We start from the raw sequence: 22,249 nt of genomic DNA on the forward strand, positions 1-22,249 counted from the left end.
GCACCGACATCCATAACTCCGTGCAATGTCTTAAAGGCTATATCACGATTTAGTGTCTAGTTATTAAACTTTTAATCCATTTACTAATCAAAAGAAAGAAAAAGGAATTACCAGGGTTTCTTTTTTGTTCCACAGATGGCGGTTCAAGCCAGACTGTTACGAATTTGAGAGCCTTTTATGCGCTGGACTGTAGGTCAACGTCGAGCAAATCATATCAGGCAATTGCTTTGCCTCTGGGATCAGATGAGGAAGGAGACATCGAGGTTCACTCGAGGAAGATCTTGGTAGAGGGAACATCCCCAGTTTGAGTCGTTATGTGGTCTCCAGGCAGGAATCCAAGTTAATATCCAGTTTTCATATTCAGAGAGCGAATGGTCGAAAGTGCCCCAGTGCTTGGCTGAAAGCCTGTATTTCATGAAATTGTAAAATCAAAAACAATTCAGAGGTTTTGTCTATTGCTCAGATGCTCTTCCATTTCACCCTTTTCTTCTAATTTTTGATTGAACAGTTGATCTGCATAATCTGGAACAACAGCATTCAACTCCATGTAAGGACAACTGTTATGAACAAGGTCTGTTGTTGGCACAAGGCCTGCTTAATCTAAAACCACAATTAGCCACTGCAGCGGCGTATCACTTAAGTAGGGGCTTATGAATATTTTCCCGTAATATTTGGTTTTACATAACAATATGCATTGCTTCAGGGTATACATCACACATATTCTGTATGGGGCATACTGTTTAATTGTTTAATTTTAGAAATAATGTTTAGGAGGTGAGGACTTTTTTCTAAAAGCTATGACAATGCCCGCACACGTGGCCGCTACAGGACTCCCCCCCCACCAGTAGAGGCCTACGGTTGTAGGACGGTGTCTTGTATGTACGTGGGTTTCAGATGATCAGTGGAAACCCACGTCGTTCTTCCATCTACTGTCATCTGGTATGACTTGGGTTGTCTCTGGAGGATGTGGTGGTCCTGAGTAGGCTGGGGAGAGAGGTGGGGGTGTCTGTGTGCATCCACCAGTATGAACACATATTTTACATTCTGCAGCTTGTTGGGGGATGTACATCTTTCTGTTCACGTAGTAGGTCGTCTTTGCTGGCATCATTCTCTCTATAATTTTTTGGGTGTCAGATGGCGATGTCAGATTTGTTTTTTCTTGGAAGACATCTGCTGGCAACAACACTTGGCCGTACAGGACTTCTGCTGGAGATGCATTGAACGCTGCCTGCGGCATCATTCTCAGGCCCAGTAGGACCCAAGGTAGTTCCTTCCTCCAGCTCCTGCCCAGGCATTTGGTGGTGAGTGATATTTTTGGCGATCGGTGCAGCCTCTTGATGATGCCATTTGCTTCGGGGTTGTAGGCCATTGTATGCATTATTTTCGTCCCCAGACTGCTGGCGAGGGCATTCCACAGGGTGGATGTCAGGTTAGCTCCTCTGTCACTGGCGATGATCTGGGGGGACTCCATGCCTACTGACCCCATCTCCGAGGGCTTTTATGCAGCTCTCCACCATCTGCATTCGTATTGGTACTGCTTCTGGCAGCCTGGTGTTCCTGTCTATGATGGTAAACTGGTACCTGTACCCCTCTGAGCAGGGTAGGGGTCCCACTATGTCAATGTGTATGTGGGCAAGTTGTTGATTCATTGTTTTGAACTCTTCTATCCCACTTTCAATGTGTCTTGTGACTTTTGACATCTGGCATGGGTTGCATTCTCTTGTCCACGTTTTTACATCTTTCCTCATTCCCCCAGATGCATCATTCTGCTACGGTTTGGGCAGCTGATTGGCTGATGGGTGGGATAGGTTGTGTGTGAGAGTGAAGGCTCTCCTTCTTAGGCCTTCTGGCAAGCGTGGGTGAGGTCATCCAGTACTCATTTAGCAGGTGATGGCCGTCATTCCGCTGTTGATTGACAGGTCGCTCCATATGAAGGCGGGGCTGATCCACAGCAAGCCCACATCATCCTTCTGCGCTTCTGCTATCTCGAGATAGGCTATCCCAAGCTGGATGGTGTTAACACAGTTTCTTGATAGTGTGTCCACCATGGTGTTCACTGAATCCTTCAGGTACTTGATGGTGCAGGAGTGCTAAGCTATCGCTGACAGGTGCCATTGTTGTTGCGCTGACCATGTGTCTGCTGACTTCATGAAGGTGTGCACCAGTGGTTGATGGTCCGTCTGCACCATGAACTGTTGTCCCTCGAGCATGTGGCAGAAGTGGTGGACTCCTTTATAGACCGTGAGGAGCTCCCTATCAAACGCTGAATACTTTTGTTTCGCTGCTGTTAGCTTTCTGCTGAAGAAGGCCAGCGGGCGACGACCATCATCAGTCTCCTGCTTGAGTATGGCACCCATCACTGTATTGCTTGCGTCGGTTGTCAGAGTGAAGGACCTATGGGGTAGAGGGAAGATTAGTGTTGTTGCAGAGGTTATTGCTTCTTTTGCTTTATCCTGATTTTTTGCCCAAGTTAGTTTCTTTTTATTTCCTTTAAGACATTCATATATGGGGTCATTATTTTGGCAATGTCAGGTATAAAGTGATGGTAATAATCTATTAAGCCTGAAAATTCTTATACTTATTTCACTGTTGTGGGTTTGGGGAAGTCTGTAATATTGCTTTCACTTTTTCTGGTAGAAGTTTAATGCCTCTGGGCTCACGTGGTATCCCAGAAACTACCGTTTTCTTTGCCCATTCACACTTGTCTCCCTGCACTATGAGTCTATTTTCTTTTAGTCTTTGTAGCACTTTTTTAATGTCTTTGAGGTGTTGTTTTAAGTTTGGGCTGAAGATTAGTATGTCACAGACAAAGACCATGCAGAATGGAAGGTCCCCAAACAGTTCGTCCATCAGTCTCTGGAATGTTGCTCCTTTACGGAGGCCGAAACAGCTGTAATTGAATGTGTAGGTGCTGAAGAGGGTGATGATTGTGGTCTTCTCGATATCTTCTTTTGCCAATGGGACTTGGAAATACCCTTTTAGTAGATCTATTTTTGGAAAGATTTTTGCTCAGTTCATTTGGTTTGTTATGTCTGCTATATGTGGTAGTGGGTATCTGTCTGGTTCTGTTTTGACATTTAGCCATCTGTAATCTCCACAGGGGTGCCATGTTCCATCAGATTTTGGTACCATGTGTAGGGGTGATGCCCATGGGCTGGGGTTTTCTGTCATATTCTGGCTTTTCCCATTTCTTTGAATACCTTCTTCGCATAGGTGAGCTTCTCTGGGGCCAGCCATTTGAATCATGAGTGGATTGGGGCGACCTTCAGTCTCTATGTGGTGCTGGATGCTATGTTTTGCTGGTTTTGTTGAGTCGTGTTTCAGGTCTTCCTTGAATATGTCTTTGTATTCCGGTAGAAGTTCTCTCATTTCTGGCGGTGGGACGTCGGTTGCAATGGAGCATATTTATTGGTCTTGTTGACTCATTGATGGTTTGGTTGTGGTACATCAGGAACTTTTCTATGGGCATGGTGGAGGCTTTGGGCATGGCTGCTACTGTCTGGCAGGGTAGTTTTGTGAGCAGTACCTCCCTCACAAGGTCCAAGGATGACTTGGGTTGGCCACCCTTGGTGGGCAGCGTGATTAGCCGCCGCAGTTGCTTGTACACGTGACTGCCGCTCACCTCCTCTCAGAGCCCCCATGAGGTCGAGGAACTTCTTGGCTCTCTGGATGGGCGGCATGCTGAAGGATGACTTTAGCTGGTCATCCAGTAGGTGGTAGGTGACGGGGGCATCTAATTATTTCAGCCATCCTGCTATCTGTTCTAAGATGTCGTCTGGCAGAAATTCTAAAATGGCGTCTGCTCTGTGCATTGCCGAAGTGATTTTCTTTGTGAGGAAAATCATTTGCACCCTGGAGAACCATGCCTCTAGGTTGTGGGGCATGAAGGGTGGTAGGCGTATGGAGGCGGCTGCGAGGTTTTCACTGACAAGGAACTGATACAGAACATCTGACTGAAGATCATACATATATGGTTGAAAAGTTGGCATAACAATACATACAATGGTAATAATACATAGATCTTGACAACAATGACAATAGACTTATGTACAGAAGTTGTGTTTCTCTCGACCTTATGGTTTCTCTCGCAGGTTAGTCATTGTGGGATAAAGGAGATTTTGATTGTAGGAGTGTTTAGGCCTGCACACGTAGGTGCTATACAGTTTTTAGAGGTCGTTCGGTTATTTTGAAAGAATGAAGGACAATAAGATACGAAAAATAAAAGAATGTACAATTCAGAAATGGAAGAAGGAGTAAAGGAGGACCTGAATAGTTCTGGACAGACACTGCGGGACAGGAATGGAAACAAATGTTGATATCCAGGTAATGCTACGGTGCATACTAGACAGAGGTTAATGGGGTAGTGTGAGTGGGGGTTAAACGAGCTGCTGATGAAGCCTCTGGGTGCGCAAACAAAGACACTATTGTTTTACAAGTTTACTACACAGGGCCAATGAACTGTTTCTCATTTAAAAGTATTACTATGACAATGCCTATTGTCTTGTTTTTCTCTGGAGCTATCTTCTGTTAGGGGAACGGTAAATAATAATAATAATAATAATAATAATAATAATAATAATAATAATAATAATAATAATAATAATAATAATAATAATAATAATAATGATTAATGACAGTAATAATTTCTGTGAAGTGCCAATATGGCTTCAAGAGCCTGCTAAACTTAGTTTTTCACTCCACAGGTGAATAGCCAGGGAGGTTAGGATTTTGTCCTTGTCTTTCTTAAGTAAAAAATGAGATGAAAACTATTACTGATTTTGTTCCAACAAAGCAAGAATTGGAGCATGCTGATTTTCGTGGCGACGCTACTCATACTTAATTCAAGGTTCAGGAATGCAACTTCTGGGGAAATGTAACTGAAGACAGTATAAACATTAGGTCTTTACATGCTTTTATTTAACATGACTTCTGCATCTGTCTGTCTGGGTCAAAACTTGTAACTCAATTTTCGACCTGTTCACTTCATCTGATGGACTCCAAAGTTTGCATGGTTACTCAATCCCGGTGACAATACAACCTTACATGATCAATAGGTCAGCAGTGACCTCTAGTGACCCTACAGTGACCTCTCCTAGTATCTCAGAAATTGTATGAAACTCTTTGGATTTTTCATACCTTCTTTGACTCGGTAGAGTAAGTTAATGACTCTACGGATTTTTCAAACCTTCTTTGGCTCGACAGGATATCACATTCAATTTTTTTGCATTACAATCATAAATCGGTTACAATTTCTGTCAAAACTAAAAAGTATAAAATAAAAAAATATAAAAATTTTTTTTAAAACAAGCTTTTATTAAAATGCACTAAAAAGTAAAGAGTTTCTTGAGAAACCAGGATTTTATTGCAATTAATCATGTCTTCAAAAATAAAAGAGTGGGCACCAAACATGAAAGAAATTGCTACAAGGAATAAAAAAATATTTCTTTTCTTGTAGCACTTCCTTCCATGTTTGGCACCCACGCTTGTATTTTTGCAGACATGATTGATTGTAAGAAAATTCTGGTGGTCCCAGAAAATTTAGTTTTTAGTGTATTTTAATAAAACGTGTTTTAAAGAAAATTTTTTTAATCTTTTTATTTAACTTGACTTCTGCGTCTGTCTGCCTGTTTGGGTCAAAACTTGTAACTCAATTTTCGACTTGTTCCCTTTGTTCGATGGACTTGAAATTCTGCATGGTTACTCAATCCCGGTAACAATGCAACCTTATATGATCAGTAGGTCAGCAGTGACCTCTAGTACTCTACTGTGACCTCTCCCAGTATCTCAGGATTTGTATGAAATTCTTTGGATTTTTCACGCCTTCTTTGACTCGGTACAGTAAGTTAATAACCCTACAGATTTTTCAAACTTTCAATTTCTTGGCTCGACAAAACCGATATCAACATTAAAATTTTGAGATGGCTTTCAATTAATCATGTCATGACCGGTTACAAAAAAAACTTATTTATTTTCTTGTTTCTGTCAAAACTACAAAGTATAAAATAAAAATATATAATTTTTTGTTTAAACACGCTTTTATTAAAACGCACTAAAAAACTTGTGAAATTTAATGTTCCCTTTGAGACTTGACATTTTCATGGTTTCAATCCCTGTCACCTCTCCATTCAATCATGATTTTCAAAAATAATAAAGCGTTTCCCTTAGCTCGACGTATCAAACATGGAAGGATATGCTAAACAAGAAATAAAAAATATATTTTTTTTGAGACACTTTTCTTGTCAGCATTTAAAAGCTTCCATGTTTGGCATCCACGCTAAAAAATTTATTTTTTTCTTGTAGACATGATTAATTGTAACAAAATCCTGGTGTGTCTCAAAAAAATATTATTTACTTTTTAGTGCATTTAAAAAAATCGTATTTAAAAATTTTTTCTTACCACAATTTGGCCTCCTTGTAGCATAGGGCACTGAATGGAAAGCTCGAATTTTGATTGACATGTGAATAAGATATCGTTGGTCAAAACAGGCCTGCCCTAAATTAGAGCCTGATAGGTCGCTTTATTTGTTTTTTTTTTTCATGTTATTTTTATCCTAAAATCATTAACTACAAAATAAATGATTCTGAAGTGAAGAGTCTGATGACGAACGAAAATGAGACCCAACTGCAAATCTTTACTTACTTTTTAAGTAGAAGTTCATTTTACCTGAAATTAATATTCTTTGTTATTTCACTGCACATCTAGCCATTTGTAGCATAAACTAAGCCAAAGTCGTGACACCAAGGGTAGTTAAATTCCCATCTCTCTCTCTCTCTCTCTCTCTCTCTCTCTCTCTCTCTCTCTCTCTATATATATATATATATATATATATATATATATATATATATATATATATATATATATATATATATATACATACATACATATATATATATATATATATACAACCTGATTTTAACTCTGACAACTGTTCTTTTAATTTCTTTTCTCGTGAGAAAAAATGTTTGTGATTTTTATGTATATACTTATTCTGTTTAGTTGTAATAAAGCTCTTGAAGAGGCCTGATGGGAGGCGAAATTATCGAGCTATTATAGTGTTTTATTCTCTTTTCTCCTGTGGACTATACTGACATATCTCATCTTCATGGTATGAAGATTATATTTATAGAAAATGTCCACGTGTATTCTTCAATCCTTCCTTAATCTTTACCCAGGATTACGACAGTCAGTGTTTAACTACAAGAAATCATTACTATGTGCTCACAGGAAGAAAATGCAGATCAAGTTTTTAAGAAATTGCCACGAAGAATGTGTAATCTCGAATTCTCTTGCTACAAAGTGCCACCGAAATTTAAGTGGAAACAGTATTGGAAACTTGCAAATGAAATACTAAAATAACGCATTAATAACGCTAAATAGAAACCAGAAAAAGCAATAGCATTAAAACTAAATTGCTACGAAGTGTGCCACATAACTTTGTACATAATATTTTTTACTTGGGTATATAATCACCTAAGAAAGAAAATACAGAAGGAAAGAAATCTTCACACCAGAAAATTATCGAACCTTATTTCACGTTCTCCATGGAATGATTACGGAGAAAGCAATAATGTACTTAATCTTTCATCTAAAATCCTCGCCAACAAGGAGAAAACAGCACTCGAATTAGGAATAAAATTTAATAATGCATCAAAGAAACCAGACATTCTTAAAGTACAGAAGACCTCTGAAGAAAAGGGAAAACATAATCACCAAAAAGAAGACAATGATAGACTAATTTTGGCCAAGGGAATAGTATACAGTGCTTATATTAAACATGTTGATTGTGCTATTTTCCAAAACGATTGAATGCAGCGTTGAAAAATGTCAAAGGAGATAACGAACTGCATATTACCAGGGCAGATAAGGCGAACACGATAGTCATCTTAGATAAACATACTTATGGGAAAAAAATGAACACTATACTGAGCTACCAAGACACCTATATAACACTAACATCCAATCCCGTAGAGAGAGTCACCGCAGAGTTTCACAGAAGCCTCAGGAAAATTCTTGGAGATAATCAAAACCTCATCAACAAGTTCAAACATTCCAATGCCAAACTACCTTACTTATACGGAGTAATAAAAACCACAAAGATGGTTATCCCATGCGACGTATTGTCAGCACAATAGGAAGTGTGAACTGTTTTCTTTCTAAATTTCTAGTAATTTGTTAAAACCGCTTATAGGAACCATATCTAACTCCCACATTACTAATTCAGTTGAATTAGTAAATGTAGTTCAAAATGTACAAATTCACCAAAATTGTCATTTAATTAGTTTTGACGCGGAAAATTTATTCACTTGTGTACCAGTTTTAGATCTGTTTGAATTTTTAAATATGGAACTAAATAAATATGTTTTTTTCATACCTGTTTCAGACATTTTAAAATTAATTAGACTTTGTGTAATAGATATATGTTTTGTTTTTAATAACAGCTGTTAAAAGCAGAAATTTGGAATGCAAATGGGCAACTGTTTGTCTCCAGTGCTGTCAAACATATGCATGGAATTCTATGAAACTCGAATTGCCATCAACATATTGCCAGATGATGTTTACTGGGTTAGATACGTAGATGATACTTTCACAGTTTGAAGTGTAAACCACGACATTGATAAATTGCTATCTGATCTTAACTCCTTAGTACCATCAATAAAATTCCCCATGGAGAAAGAAACAAATAACTCCATAAGCTTCTTAGACACTAATGTAATAAGACCAGATAATGGCCTGAAAATCAAAATTCACAGAAAAGCTACAAATAACAACTTAATGATCAATGCACAATCGACTGATACACGTAATGTTAAGCACATGGCTTTGAGATATTTTCTACGAGCACTTAGACTAGTTAGCCCCGGGTATTTAGACGAAGAGTTTAATAATATCACCAGAATGGGCATAAAAAAAAACACTTTTCAAGCAGGAAAATAGAACAATGTTTATTCCTAGCTAAACAAACACATCATAGAACAAACACCAAAAACGAATATGATGTGAGTAATACTTTGGTTCTCCCTTTCCAGCCTTCATTCAAGTGATACTGTTTATCCTTTATAAGAATACTAAACTTTAAACTAGTCTTTTCTTACTCCGATACAATAAGAAAGACAGTCATTTGCAACAGCCCCAAAAAAGAAGGCGTGGTTTACAAAATACCTTGTGAATGTGGCAAATTCTACCTGGGACAAACCGGAAAAGATATTAATAAGAGAATTTCCCATCATCAATATTGTGTAAGAACAAATTCTCCAAACAGTGCTGTCAATTTACAATGGAAAACTGTGGCTGTCCTATTCTTTGGGACAAAATAGAAATATTACTCAAAAAGATATGATGACAAGAAATTTGTTAGAGACAGCTTGCATAAGTTTTAGTAAACAAAAAAAACTTTAATATTAGTCAGGGCATATATAAATTAGACCCTTTATTCCTTCACATTGTTTCCCAACAGTACAAATTCAGAAAAAAGTTTTAAATGACCTATCTCCAAATAGTTGAAGTTCTCTTTTTAACTTTTCTGAATTGCTAATTCTTGACCATTTGTTTAAGATCTAAACAAGCTAATTTTAACTTTGATAACTATTCTTTTCATTTCTTTTCCGGCGAGAAAACTTTTTTTAATTTTTATGTATATACTTATTTTCTTTAGTTGTAATAGAGCTCTTGAAGAGGCCTGGTGGAAGGCGAAATTATCGAGCTATTAGATTGTTTTATACTCTTTTCTCCTGTGGACTATATTGACACACACGTATATATATATATATATATATATATATATATATATATATATATATATATATATATATATATATATATATATATATATATATATATATAGGTAACTCATGAGAAGAGTGCACAACTCATGATCACAACAATTTCAATATTCTAACTGCCGAATCGTTGATGAGCCCCATATGCGGAGAACGACTAAAGCGTTACACGCTTCGTACACCTATGTGAATTTTGTCTATGTGTGTGTATATATATATATATATATATATATATATATATATATATATATATATATATATATATATATATATATATATATACATGCATGCATGTAGGCCTATATGTGTATAAAGTCAATGGGGCAGTGCTGGTGAGTAATATACTCAGTGATAAGAAATGAATTATCAAGAGAACCTTTCTTACATGCCTCCCCGATCGTCTGACTTCATCATTCTGCATGTTAAACGAAAAGGTCTGAAAAGTACATAATGGTGAATAACGAACTGTAAGTCGAGAATGAAAAGGGGAAACCATGCCTCCAAAATCAGATGAAATAACTTACACAGATCAATAAAAAAACTACGGAGGAATCGAAACATTTTCTTAATCCTATAAAGAACTTATCCCACACCGAAAGATACTGAATAGTAAGAGGCGTCTTATCAGCGATTCGTCAGGTTCCAATAAAATGAGGGACATAAGCAAAAGAAACCTTTGATTTTTACGACAAAATAATAACTTAAAAGATGAAAAACATTAGACAAGCGCAGAAATAAGAACTACAGCCGATGGAAAAGAAATTAAAGGAGACCTCAAAGACCATGAACGTAATATCTCAAAAGATGATGAAGATAATATCACTGAATTTATGGCAGAAGAGGATAATGAGTTTCAAAAGGTCGTTAGAGGAATGGAACAACTCATTTGACATTCTTACCACAGGTAAAAATTGGAGTAAAAGATGGCAAGTAGTAAGTGCTGAAATATCCATGATACATAACATAAAATAAATGTGATTAATTATTAGGAAAGTTTTAGAATTGTAAGAAAAACGATACAGAATTGACTAGTAAAAACAGTGAAAAATGAATGGGGTCTGATAGATGATTAACTGAATATGACAAATCATTTATTAAAGGTAGTCAAAATAGGACGATTTTAACCAGCAAATGTAATTTTCTAAAAGAAATATCTAAACATGGGTACGTTCAAAATGATTGTACAAAAGTTGGCAATCATACAGACAGACTACTGTAACAATATCTACAAAATCATATCAAGTTATTTACTGAACTGCCGAGTTTAATTAACCAAGAAACCAAACTGATAATGAAAAAGTTCCTAAGAGGTAGGTAGCAAATCCTTGAAAAGCTTCGCTGGCTGCTTATTAAAGCAAGGATTAGTTATAAAAAGATCTCCCATGGATATATACCACTGAGGGGATAAAGAAGCCACAGAACATAGACAAATACAGATTAATAGAGATAAAATGCAGCAGAGATATTGGAAAAGAATATCTGACTGTTTCTAGCAACTTGTTCAGACCATTCTATGAACTATATTCGGAATATCTTGTATAATTGTGAAAACTATTTTTTGCTCAGTTTCAAACCGCTCCTTGCATGTTTTGCAGCAAACTGAATTCTGCCCGATATCTTGTGCTTAGGAGCGTAAAATTAATTGCAAAACTTAATTACTGTTTCCTTTATAACTCCCGGGTAAGAACCCCATGCCTCCAAATATCGGTCGCCATGACCCTGAATGGTATTTTTGCCCCCGGCAAATGATACCCCTTGGGGTGATAAGTCCCTACCCCCGACTAAGGAACCCCGAATTTCAAGCTTTCATCCTCCCGACCCTTAGGAACTTGGATTGGAACTAGGGTTATATTTGTAACGATGGAAAATTTCTTTGTTAAAAAACTTTACTCTGAAAAGTAGTGGAATAATTACGTCCCTACTGAGTTTCGGTTTACGTCAGCTGCCCACTGGATAATTGCCCTTGGCCATTTCTTTCCCAGTAGTTGTCCACTGGGTCTGGCCCTAAAATAATTGCTCCTTTCCATGTCTTCCTGTATAATTCCTCAACTCAAAAAATGAAATAACAATACTAATAACTAGATAATGTTTTATTTTCATATTTTTTCGTGTTACCCAATGAGATACTTTCCATACCCATTGAGACAACATTAATCTTCTCTACGTTTGTGTTTTTTACTACTGACTAGAACAATTTCCTATCTATGAGCCTATAGATTCTGAATTCAAATTGAAAATGAATCTCATGATTTGTCCGAATCTGAGAAACCATCGATTTCCGAAGCTATTGTGCATGCAACATCCCCACAAATATCACGATGTGGTTTTTCTGAGCAATCGATCTGGCTGGACATTTTCTTTTTTCTTTATCTTTTTTAACTTCTCACTAGTTATGTACCAACAATTTGTATCAGTTTATAAATCTGATGTGTGTATTTTTCAAGAATACAGTAGGACCTAATCCGTAATAATAGAATCTGTTGGTCGCTTTTACCCGATTTTTTCAGTAGTCATATTTTCAACATTATTTTCATTAGCCACAACGAACACTTTAACTTCTCGACCTCATCACACTTTTTTTGGACACTGTGTCATGAAGACATCGTGCGTTTGTCCGTGAGTTGGTTCCAGTGTGGAATGTTTGCTTATTTTCCGCCAGGATATAGCCCCATGGTAACCGGAGTATCCAAAAAACGGTGACAAGGCTCGAGAAGTTGAAAGGTCATTGTGGCTGTTAACATTGATTCCCTACTCTAAAGATAACTGTACTGTAGGTACGCTAACCATCTCGAGGTATGGATCATAATGATACCAGTTTTAACTGGATGTGGTCTCAGTGCATTGCCTGATAAACCAAAGTGGTGTTGTTGTTCCCGCAGAATTTCCTTCACATTCTCTCTAGTTTTGACTCTTGCAAATAAGGAAACTTGACATTGAACTTTTGATTCCCATATTGATCTGAATTATGGTCCAGATAAGTAAGTCCCTTGGTTGGGTTAGGATATATCAGTTTTAACTGGCTTTTTTCCCTTTTCGATGAACGGCATGTAAATGAAGCCCAACGGTAAATCTTTGATTACCAATTTATCGGCAGTGCTATCACTGCTTGATTTTTATGTGTATTTTATTGTCGAGAAGCAGTTATAGCAATCTCAGTCTAAACTAAGTAAAAACCATGCCACTAATGACAGCTGAAATGTGTGTATATATATATATATACATATATACATATAAATACAACACATATACATATACGTATATATATATATATATATATATATATATATATATATATATATATATTTATATATATATATATATATATATATATATATATATATATATATATATATATATATATATATATATATATATATATATATATATACAGAGAAAGAAAAAGAGAGGGATGTGTATATATACACATATATATAATATATATGCTATATATATACAGATATATATACATACAATTTGGTGGGCATTTCTTATATGAACTTATGTCTTGCCATACGTATATATATTCTAGTTTAGTTGATATCTTTCTCGCAAAACTACTGATCTAAGATAGAAATGATCAACTGTTAACAGTACAAATAAAAAATGATGGTTAAGCTGTCTAGAGTTAACTGGAAATCAAATCCCAAGTAAAACTATTTTAGCGTGACAGGGAACATTCTGCAAGGTTTGAATTCCTTTTCCTAGTTCTCGATTAAACTGCTTGCCCCACCTACTTGACCGCTTGGACGATGACGGGAGCATGTGCGCCAACATCCTCTGTCTTGCTTTTTAAAGTCACCCATCCAGATACCGGCCAGACTTGATGTTACTTAATTTCGCACATCAGTGTGCGGCTTGCATTTTTCTATTTTCTTGCATTTTACATGTTTTCTCGCTTCAAATGAATACTTATACTTATTTACAAACTAAATATATGTGTGACTTAAACTTATCTAATGTTTTGTTAGTTCATCTTATTAAGCCTCTATACTCGACTCGAGCTAGGAAAAGGCAAATCTAACCATTGCCAAATATTCCATATAATCTAGGTTCAACAATGCACGGAATAGATCCAATGTCAAAGAAGCTGTATTTGACAGTTTTCTTCTTTAAGAAAAAATTATCTGCGTTTTTCAAGTGCACATACATCATGTTAAAGCTTCAGCCTAAGGTGTTAAGAAAAATTTGACTCATGACCTAGGCTTAAAAATGTATGACGTATGACCGAACCTCAGAAATGTTTTGCTTATGAATTATACTGAGAAGTATATATCTGACTTGAAACCTAGCCTCAGAAATAAATGACTTACGATCTAGCCTCAGAAATGTGTGAATAAGAATCTATCAACAGAAATGTTTAGCCTATAATCTACTCTTACATGTGTTTAACTTATGAACTGTTTTAATAAATGAAACTAGTTTTTGATCCAGTTTGATCAGCTACTATCTGCTGAGTACTTGTTAGTACTAGCAAAGTCTGCTGAAAGCGGTAATTACTCATAGCTCCATTAATTCAAGTCACGACATAATAGAAAAACGTCACGATACTGTGAGTTTATCATTTGTTCACTTTATTCCTTTTGTCTGTCTCTAACTTTGCATATAATTCATTGATATTTTTAGTCATTTATCAATCTATCTATTTATCTTATCACATACTCTCCCTTTGTGAAAATATGAGTGCGAGTAAGTTCTTTATATGTGCTCTCTCTCTCTGGGTCAATTCATATTGAAATAGATATAGCGAATGTGCCTGTGTGGAGAAAGAGAAACCCAAATAAATAAAGACGAAAAAGAGGGTGATGTACTGTATAACCAGTTGATTTTTCACTCCTATCAAAACTATACTTTATTTTACCATGAAGGTTCAAATATGGTCACAAAACTGTTTTAAATATGCAATATAGAATGTAAAGATAGTTTTAGCCCCTGACTTTTGACCTAACCTCAGAAATGTTTGGCTTATGATCTATCCTTAGAAGTGTTCGACTTATGACCTAGTCTCACAAGTATTTGATTTATGATATAGCCTCAGAAATGTTTAATTCACGACCTAGCCTTAGAAATGTTAGACTAATGACCTAGCCTCAGAAGTGATTGACCTGAGGTCTATCCGTAAAGGTGTTTGACTGGTGCCCTATCCTGCTGAATGTTTGATTGACAACCTGACGTCTGATCTAGTTTGATTCCGCTACCATTTGCTGCAGAATTGTAAAGTCGATTGAAAAAAGTTAGTATTTCTAACTCCATTAATTAAAATCACGACATATGAAAATGAAGTTACGATACTATGAATTTATTCTCTGTTCATTTCATTCCTTTCTGTCTAAATCTCTATTTTTGGGTATATATCTTTTACTGATATTTCTAGTCATCTATCTGTTTATCTTTTATCAAGTACTCTTCCCCTTTGAAAATATGCGGACGTGTCAGATCTTAATTTGTGCTCTCTCTCTCTCTCTTTCTCAGTCCACACTGTAATAGATATATGTGTCTGAGTGTAGAAAAAGAATAAGAATAAAAAGAGAGTAATATTTGTCGATAGTATGTTCACTCCTAACCAATCTATACTAAGTCTATTTTACCCTGATGGTTCAGTTAATGTCACAGCCGACAACTTGGGGCTACCACATATTCGAGTTTTTTTATAGGCCCGGTTTTAAATATGCAGTTTAAAATGTAAAGATAGTGTCAGGCTTTTGCATTAATATTTGAGTTTCTTAATTTACCTAAATGTGCAAAAAAGTCTTTAAAAAATCTTTTGTTATCTTTTATTCAGATGAGAAACAAAACTCTTCATTTGACCATTTAAATAAAGGGTGAGTTAAAACATTTAAAATCACATCCATTTATCCATCTAAATGTGAGAGACACTCACTGAGGAACTTTGACCATCCCTGATGGCTCCTTAATATGATAAACAGCTTATCATATGCCCATGCTTAACCAGATAGGTGACCGTGTATATGGCAACGCATTGACGTTTGTCTGTATTATAACTGGAAATTTTTTCAAGAAAATTGTCATTAGAAAATACGCATTAAGACATACTTGGACACTCTGAGAGTCATTTTACTAAGTTCAGTCATCAGATATACGCTGTGTCTCATTTCAACTTCCTTTAGAATTATAAATTTGACATTGCTAGGAAATGGCACTAATCTAGGTTCAACCCTCACGCTAGAGTAGCCAGAGAATAACTATGAAATTCTTCCCCACCGGCCCCCTCTCGCTCTCTCTCTCTCTCTCTCTTCCTCTTTTCCTTGACCTTTAAACCTTTATTACATTACTCTGGTGTGGTTGTAAGACTTGTTTCGTGATGCATAATAAGTGTCGGGGTAACCCATTCTTTAAGTTACCAAATAAAAAGTCATTTGTACATCCCCTGAAGAGTGAAAAAAAGATTTTAGAACAAGAATTAGATTCATCGACAAAATAAATTAATGAATAAATACTGCCCACGGAAAGCACGCAATAGACAGAGGGAAATATAAAAATATGAAAGGATACAGTGAAACACCAACTGACTGATAAACAGTGAAGCAAACAAAGAGAAGGAAAGGTGTAGAGAAAACCATAATATAGATTGATAGATAGATAGATGAATGAAAAAGTTTAGAGAAAACAACTGGTATATACATAGACAGATGTAGCCATAAAGAGACAGGTCAATTATTGATGAATAGATAAACGGCAGTAATTCAGGTACCAAACGGACGCACTGTCAGAAAAAAAATACATAATTACATAGAAACGCTCTGTTTACCTTGAAACTTCATCACAATACTCCACCTACAATTTTTGTTTCCATATTTTATCATGAAGACTTAAGTTCCAGCTCATCATGTGATTCCATCATAACAGACATAGGGAAAGGCGAAAGATATCTGGGGGTGGAGGGAGGGGTTTGATAAGCCTTTAGGTTCGCTTCTAATGTAGTGAGACTATATATATATATATATATATATATATATATATATATATATATATATATATATATATATATATATATATATATATATATATATATATATATATATATATATATATAATATATATATGTCTTATAATATTTATGCTGATTGTCTTATAATTTATGCTTTGTGTAAATATATGTTTTCTGTAAAATTTTGATGTATTCTCTCTTGTATTTGTCATGTGTTGTGTAGTAGTAGTAATGTTTATTGAAATACCAAGTGTCAGATCTTTAAAAGGGTTAGTGGACTGTGTGATAAGATACATTTCTGTGAGAGTCATGTTTGCACAGCTGGGTAGGCCAGTGTTTATTCAGGTGTCAGGTGTGTGACCAGGGTATTTTTCCCTTTTTGCGAGAGAAGTCCCCAAACCACTAAAGTTGTCAACCAAAAGGGAGATGAGTGACAGGTTTAGATAAAAATTTGTTGACCAGGGCGAGGGTAAGAGAAGATTTGTTTCCTTATCTACTTAAGCTGTCATTAAAAAGAGTTATGGGATGGCAGGTTTAGAAAAGTTGGTTGGTCCAGAGGCCTTTTTGTTTGAACAAGTGTACATACAGGAAATCCCCTGTCAATTTAAAAGAATGTATGCTGACAGTCCTAGATAGCTCTCTGGAGCCAGGGAAAAATTCCCTTGTTTATTTTCCCTTCTCCAGGGAAAAAACCCCTTGTTTATTCCCTTTTTTCCAGGGAAGATTCCCAGAGTGACTCATTTCCAAAAAATGCCTAACTGGCAACATATGTTTATTATCATAGTAGAATTTTGTTTGTCACTCTTTCTCTCTAATCCCTCTCTCCCTTCAGAAGAGAGTAAAATTTTATAAGTGTTTGTGGTCACTTGTAATATTGTTCCCTATCTAAAGTCTGATCATAGGAAAAGTGTATTAGGAGCGTAAAGGGCACCTCATAGAAAGTGTATTTTTGTGAAATTTACAGAGGTTCTCACAAGCTTGTGAAAGGTAAAGTGGTTTTTTACTTATTTTTACCATGGTAAAATAAGAGAGTCAGGTAGATTTTGCCTTAGTGAAATTATTGTTGATAAATATTTTGTGCATTTTTTTGTGTGTGTTCTTATGTTTGTACATTTTCTTGTGTGTTCTTTTGTTTACAATTTCATAATTTTACCAAAATTTTGTGTTGGTGATTTAACATTTATTTACTTAGCATTTTTACATATTTTTATACTTTAACATTGCATACTTGATTTGATTTACATTTGTTAAGATTTCCTTTTCAAATCTTTAGTAATTCTTAATAGTTTGAGTTTTGCTTAGTTAATGTAATTTCTTGATAAATTAAAGTTTTGTGAATTAATCTTGTTTAAGAATTAATTAAATCTTGTGTTGTTTTCAAGTAATGGGTAAATTTTTCAGATTGTGATTCTAATTATAAACTTTGAAGTTAAAAAATAAATTTTTGTATTTAAAATTCTTAAACACTGCTTCATTTTCTGACCACCAGTGAATAGGTTTATTTGTGTGTGCATAAGGCAAAGTGACAAACATGTTTTGTTCTTCAGTTTACTGAAGTGAATTAAGACCAGGGAAACAATTATAGTTGTTTGATGGAGTGATGCCCTTTTTTTATCTAGTATTTTCTAATACCTCACACATAACTTGATAAACTTAATTTGATTTTTCAAGTGATAAGCAAGTTTTAAGGGATCACTGTTACCTTTAGCGTGTTCAGTCATAATTTTATTGTTATGAGGGTTCAGGTATCTGGCTGAAGTGAGGTGAATTTTTGGATTTTGTGACTAGTTGTGTAATAACCAGGTACTTGGTACACTTCGTGACAATATACACTATATCTATATATATATATATATGAATGTCTTTAACTGTAATACAACAGTATAATATGAAGATAAAAAGGCCCGTAACATACTTCGAGCACTTCCTTCTGTGCCCCTGTTCACTGGTAAAATATGGACAGATGATATAATACAAGAGTATATAAACAAAACATATGTAGGTGTGGCAGTGAGTCTCCGTTGGTATGCAGATGGCCATTGCCCCAGGAAGGGTGGAAAATTAAGGTATTCCCTTGTGATTTTTGCCTTCATTAACTGTCATCTGACCCTGGAAGGATGGATATTAAAGTATTTCCTTGTGATTTTTGGCTTCACTAACTCCCGCCTTCCATCCTTCCTGGGTCAGTGGCCACCTGCATACCGACGAAGACTTACTGCCACACCTACATATGTTTTGTGTATATATTCTTGTATCATATCATCTGTCCATATTTTACCAGTGAACAGGGGCACAGAAGGAAGTGCTTGAAATACATGGTTGCAACATTCAAACAGTGTTTTATGGGTATTTTTATCTTTATATATATATATATATATATATATATATATATATATATATATATATATATATATATATATATATAAATATATATATATATAAATATATATATATGTATTTATATATATATATATATATATATATATATATATATATATATATATATATATATATATATATATATATATATATATACATACACAGTGTATATATATATATATATATATATATATATATATATATATATGTATATATATATATATATGTATGTATTTCTACAAGTATTAATTTCACAAATACTCTTACACAGCCCTCTGCATTTAAAAACATTGCATATCTCAACAAGCACAGAACTTTGGAGAATGTCTGGACCACCCAGAAAATAGATGAAGTGCCTTCATAGCCAAGCCCAGGAAATTCCAAATTTGATATGCCTTTTGTCAAGGCCTTGACCCCTCTCTCTCTTAACGACCTCTCAATTGTTCCATCTACCTGCTGAATTGGCCCTTCTGTTGAAATGCTCTCCTCTTCCAGGCGAACCAAACAACAAGTGCACAGGGCATCTGAATTGCCAAAAGGCACAAGTAACGGTATCTGCACTCCTCTGGACCCAAGCCAAACCAAACCAAAAGCCTGGGAACAGGAAGGCATATAAGAAGGAGGTCAGAGGTCAAGCAGGGGCAGTATTGGGCAGACCTCTATCGAAAACAGACTCCTTGCCGTCTTTGCTGAGCGGCCAACCTGCTGACCACCCACAGAGATCCTCTCTGTCTCTTGTTGACTGAACCAGTGTTGCATTAGTGCCATCCATTGACGTCCCTATTGAAGATTCCAACTGGCTCTACACTCAAGACTCCTTGTCCCAGGAATTCTTGTACTGTGTAGTATTGTCAAGTTATTTCGGCAACCTCTTCCCCAACTGTATTTCCCACTGCTCATTACCTCCCTTGCAATCCTCTTAAAGGCCTTAACGAATTTGTGTTAATGTTACTTGTGTTAGACTGCTCTTAAGTATCAATCCCAGTTTGCATTATATTGCATCTTGGATGACTCTGCTCTCAGCCTTCAGCACTCTAAATAAACTTTTACTTACCACTTTGACAACTCAAAGTGATCGTGTGCATTTCTATATTGCAGAATAGGTGTATGTGCCACTGTGTCACTGTACTGTCCCACGGTGCCTCCCCCTTCATCCATCAACTTTGAGATTTCCTCAGGATATAATCTGTATAATTGTGGCACTTTACTTGTTTATGTAACATAATCCGTAGTGTCCTGATATGTTATTAAGCATCTTTTAAGAAGTTCTCTCAGAGTATAATCTGTGTGCTTGTGGCACCCTTGCTGTGTCAATTAACATAAACATGGTGCAAAGGAGCCAGTGCTTAGAGCTCCCTTGTGTTACTCTTCTGATGTTATGTGATTATAGCTAATTAAGGTAGACAGTGAACTTCTCTCAAAGTCCTAAATTTAGCTTAAATGATACGAATTCCATCTTTCTCTGTGAGTGTCGATAAACTAAACAGTCATGCTGTTACAAGGTAAGTCAAAATCCCCTCTCATCAACACTCATAACAGTGGCAACCTTGCCAGGAATCTTGCAATTGCAGAGTGCAATTTCTTCCAGCAGACTATCAATCAGCCTTGACTGTGCCAAGCTGGGAGTTGTAAGATTGAAATGACCCTGTAAAGCAAATCCTGGACAGAGGTATGCAGTGTAAGTATTTTCTTTAATTTCATATTGCATTGTTACATTTGTGTCTAGGAATCTTAGCGTAAACTGCATGTATGAATCAGCAAACGGGTGTCGGAGGCAGCTCACACCTCACTCCTGCCATGAGAAAGAACATTGCCATTTACACACATATATTAAACTTTGTTGCTATCGCACAATAGCAAAAAGACCATAGGTCTTAATTGGTTAGGAATTAGCCAGGAAGTGCAGTGATAAAAGTGATGAAATTCAGGGAAAGTGTGTATATTTCCCGCTGAATTTTGTGAAGTCCTCTTAGCTAGGAAAGACATATCTGGGAACTTGTCACACCTGCGGGAAGAATCAAACCTCTTCCCCATTCTCAGTCATCCATGCCGCACTTACTCTCACTTTCACTCTCTCGGCAACTAATGCATTGTTAAAGTCTACATTTATTGTGCACATTCCTAGTCTGTTCATCTTAGCATTCACATTCAACATTATACTTGAATCTGTATCTGCACTTTGAGCATAAAATAAACGTGCATACGCTCATACGTTAACTCATTCAGAGAAAGTCATGTTTACATTCCTGATGCCTGTATACAGCGGTGTGTTGGTCTCCAAGTGCGCTCACATGTCAGTCACCTTTACCTCCCTGTCATAAAATTCCATTTTGTAGCACCTAACAGCTGTCAGCCATCATTAACTGTCACGACAGTAATGTAAATTCACAGCACACACTCATGATCACTCTGTGTTCATGCAGTCATTCTAAATCCTTTTAAGTCAAATGCAAGACTTTTTTTATATTATTTGTCGTATCATTACTGATAGTATTTAATTACTTACCCAATGTGGGAGCCTTTCATTTTAAATTTATCTATAAGATCAGTGTATCATTCATTCATTCCTCATGTATGCTAAGTCTGTGAGTAATTATATTTGTGTGAGTACAAACTCTATGCTTTATTAACTGCCTGTCTCAACAAACCCAATTAATTGTGAAGCTATCACACATCCAGAGCCTTACATGTTCCCCACTCGACCCACACACAAACCCTTATTAAAATACAACGTACACACGCTTTTGATGACTGTGTTGCCCACAGCTCACTCCTCGATTTAGTAGGTATCGAGAGCCAAATTTTAATTTGACTCTCTTAAACGAGAGCTATGAACCAGAACCATTCTCTTGAACAAATTACCGTTCTTTAGAACAAAACAAACCTGCTCTTTTGAACACTTACGTTCTTCAGAACCAATTTATGTTCATCAGAACAAACTTACGTTTGAGAGTCTGTTTATTACTATTCACGCTCATCACACTGATTTTAATTATAATTTTATTTCATATTGTTGTGTGTCCCACACCACTCACTCACGTGCCTTTGCACTGCCAATTTTGTGATTAACTTACTTTGTTTTGAATTGAATCTTACCTCTGTTCCGTGTTATCCCTGTGACCATAAGCAAGTTACACAAGTTTGTGT

The 22,249-nt window shown here is 36.0% G+C and overlaps 2 protein-coding genes across 3 annotated transcripts in view; both read right to left on the bottom strand.

Annotated features, from left to right (window-relative positions):
- mRpL49 (mitochondrial ribosomal protein L49) overlaps positions 1–22,249 on the bottom strand; it is a 398,706-nt gene that overhangs the window by 336,112 nt on the left and 40,345 nt on the right. The gene's annotated exons all lie outside the window — the stretch shown is intronic.
- Positions 899–1,486, bottom strand: LOC136851095 (uncharacterized). Its single transcript, XM_067125066.1, has one exon. The coding sequence runs from the start codon at positions 1,484–1,486 to the stop codon at positions 899–901; it is 588 nt and encodes a 195-aa protein (XP_066981167.1).

This window comes from Macrobrachium rosenbergii, chromosome 23 (assembly GCF_040412425.1).
Source record: "Macrobrachium rosenbergii isolate ZJJX-2024 chromosome 23, ASM4041242v1, whole genome shotgun sequence".
Classification (NCBI taxonomy): domain Eukaryota; kingdom Metazoa; phylum Arthropoda; class Malacostraca; order Decapoda; family Palaemonidae; genus Macrobrachium; species Macrobrachium rosenbergii.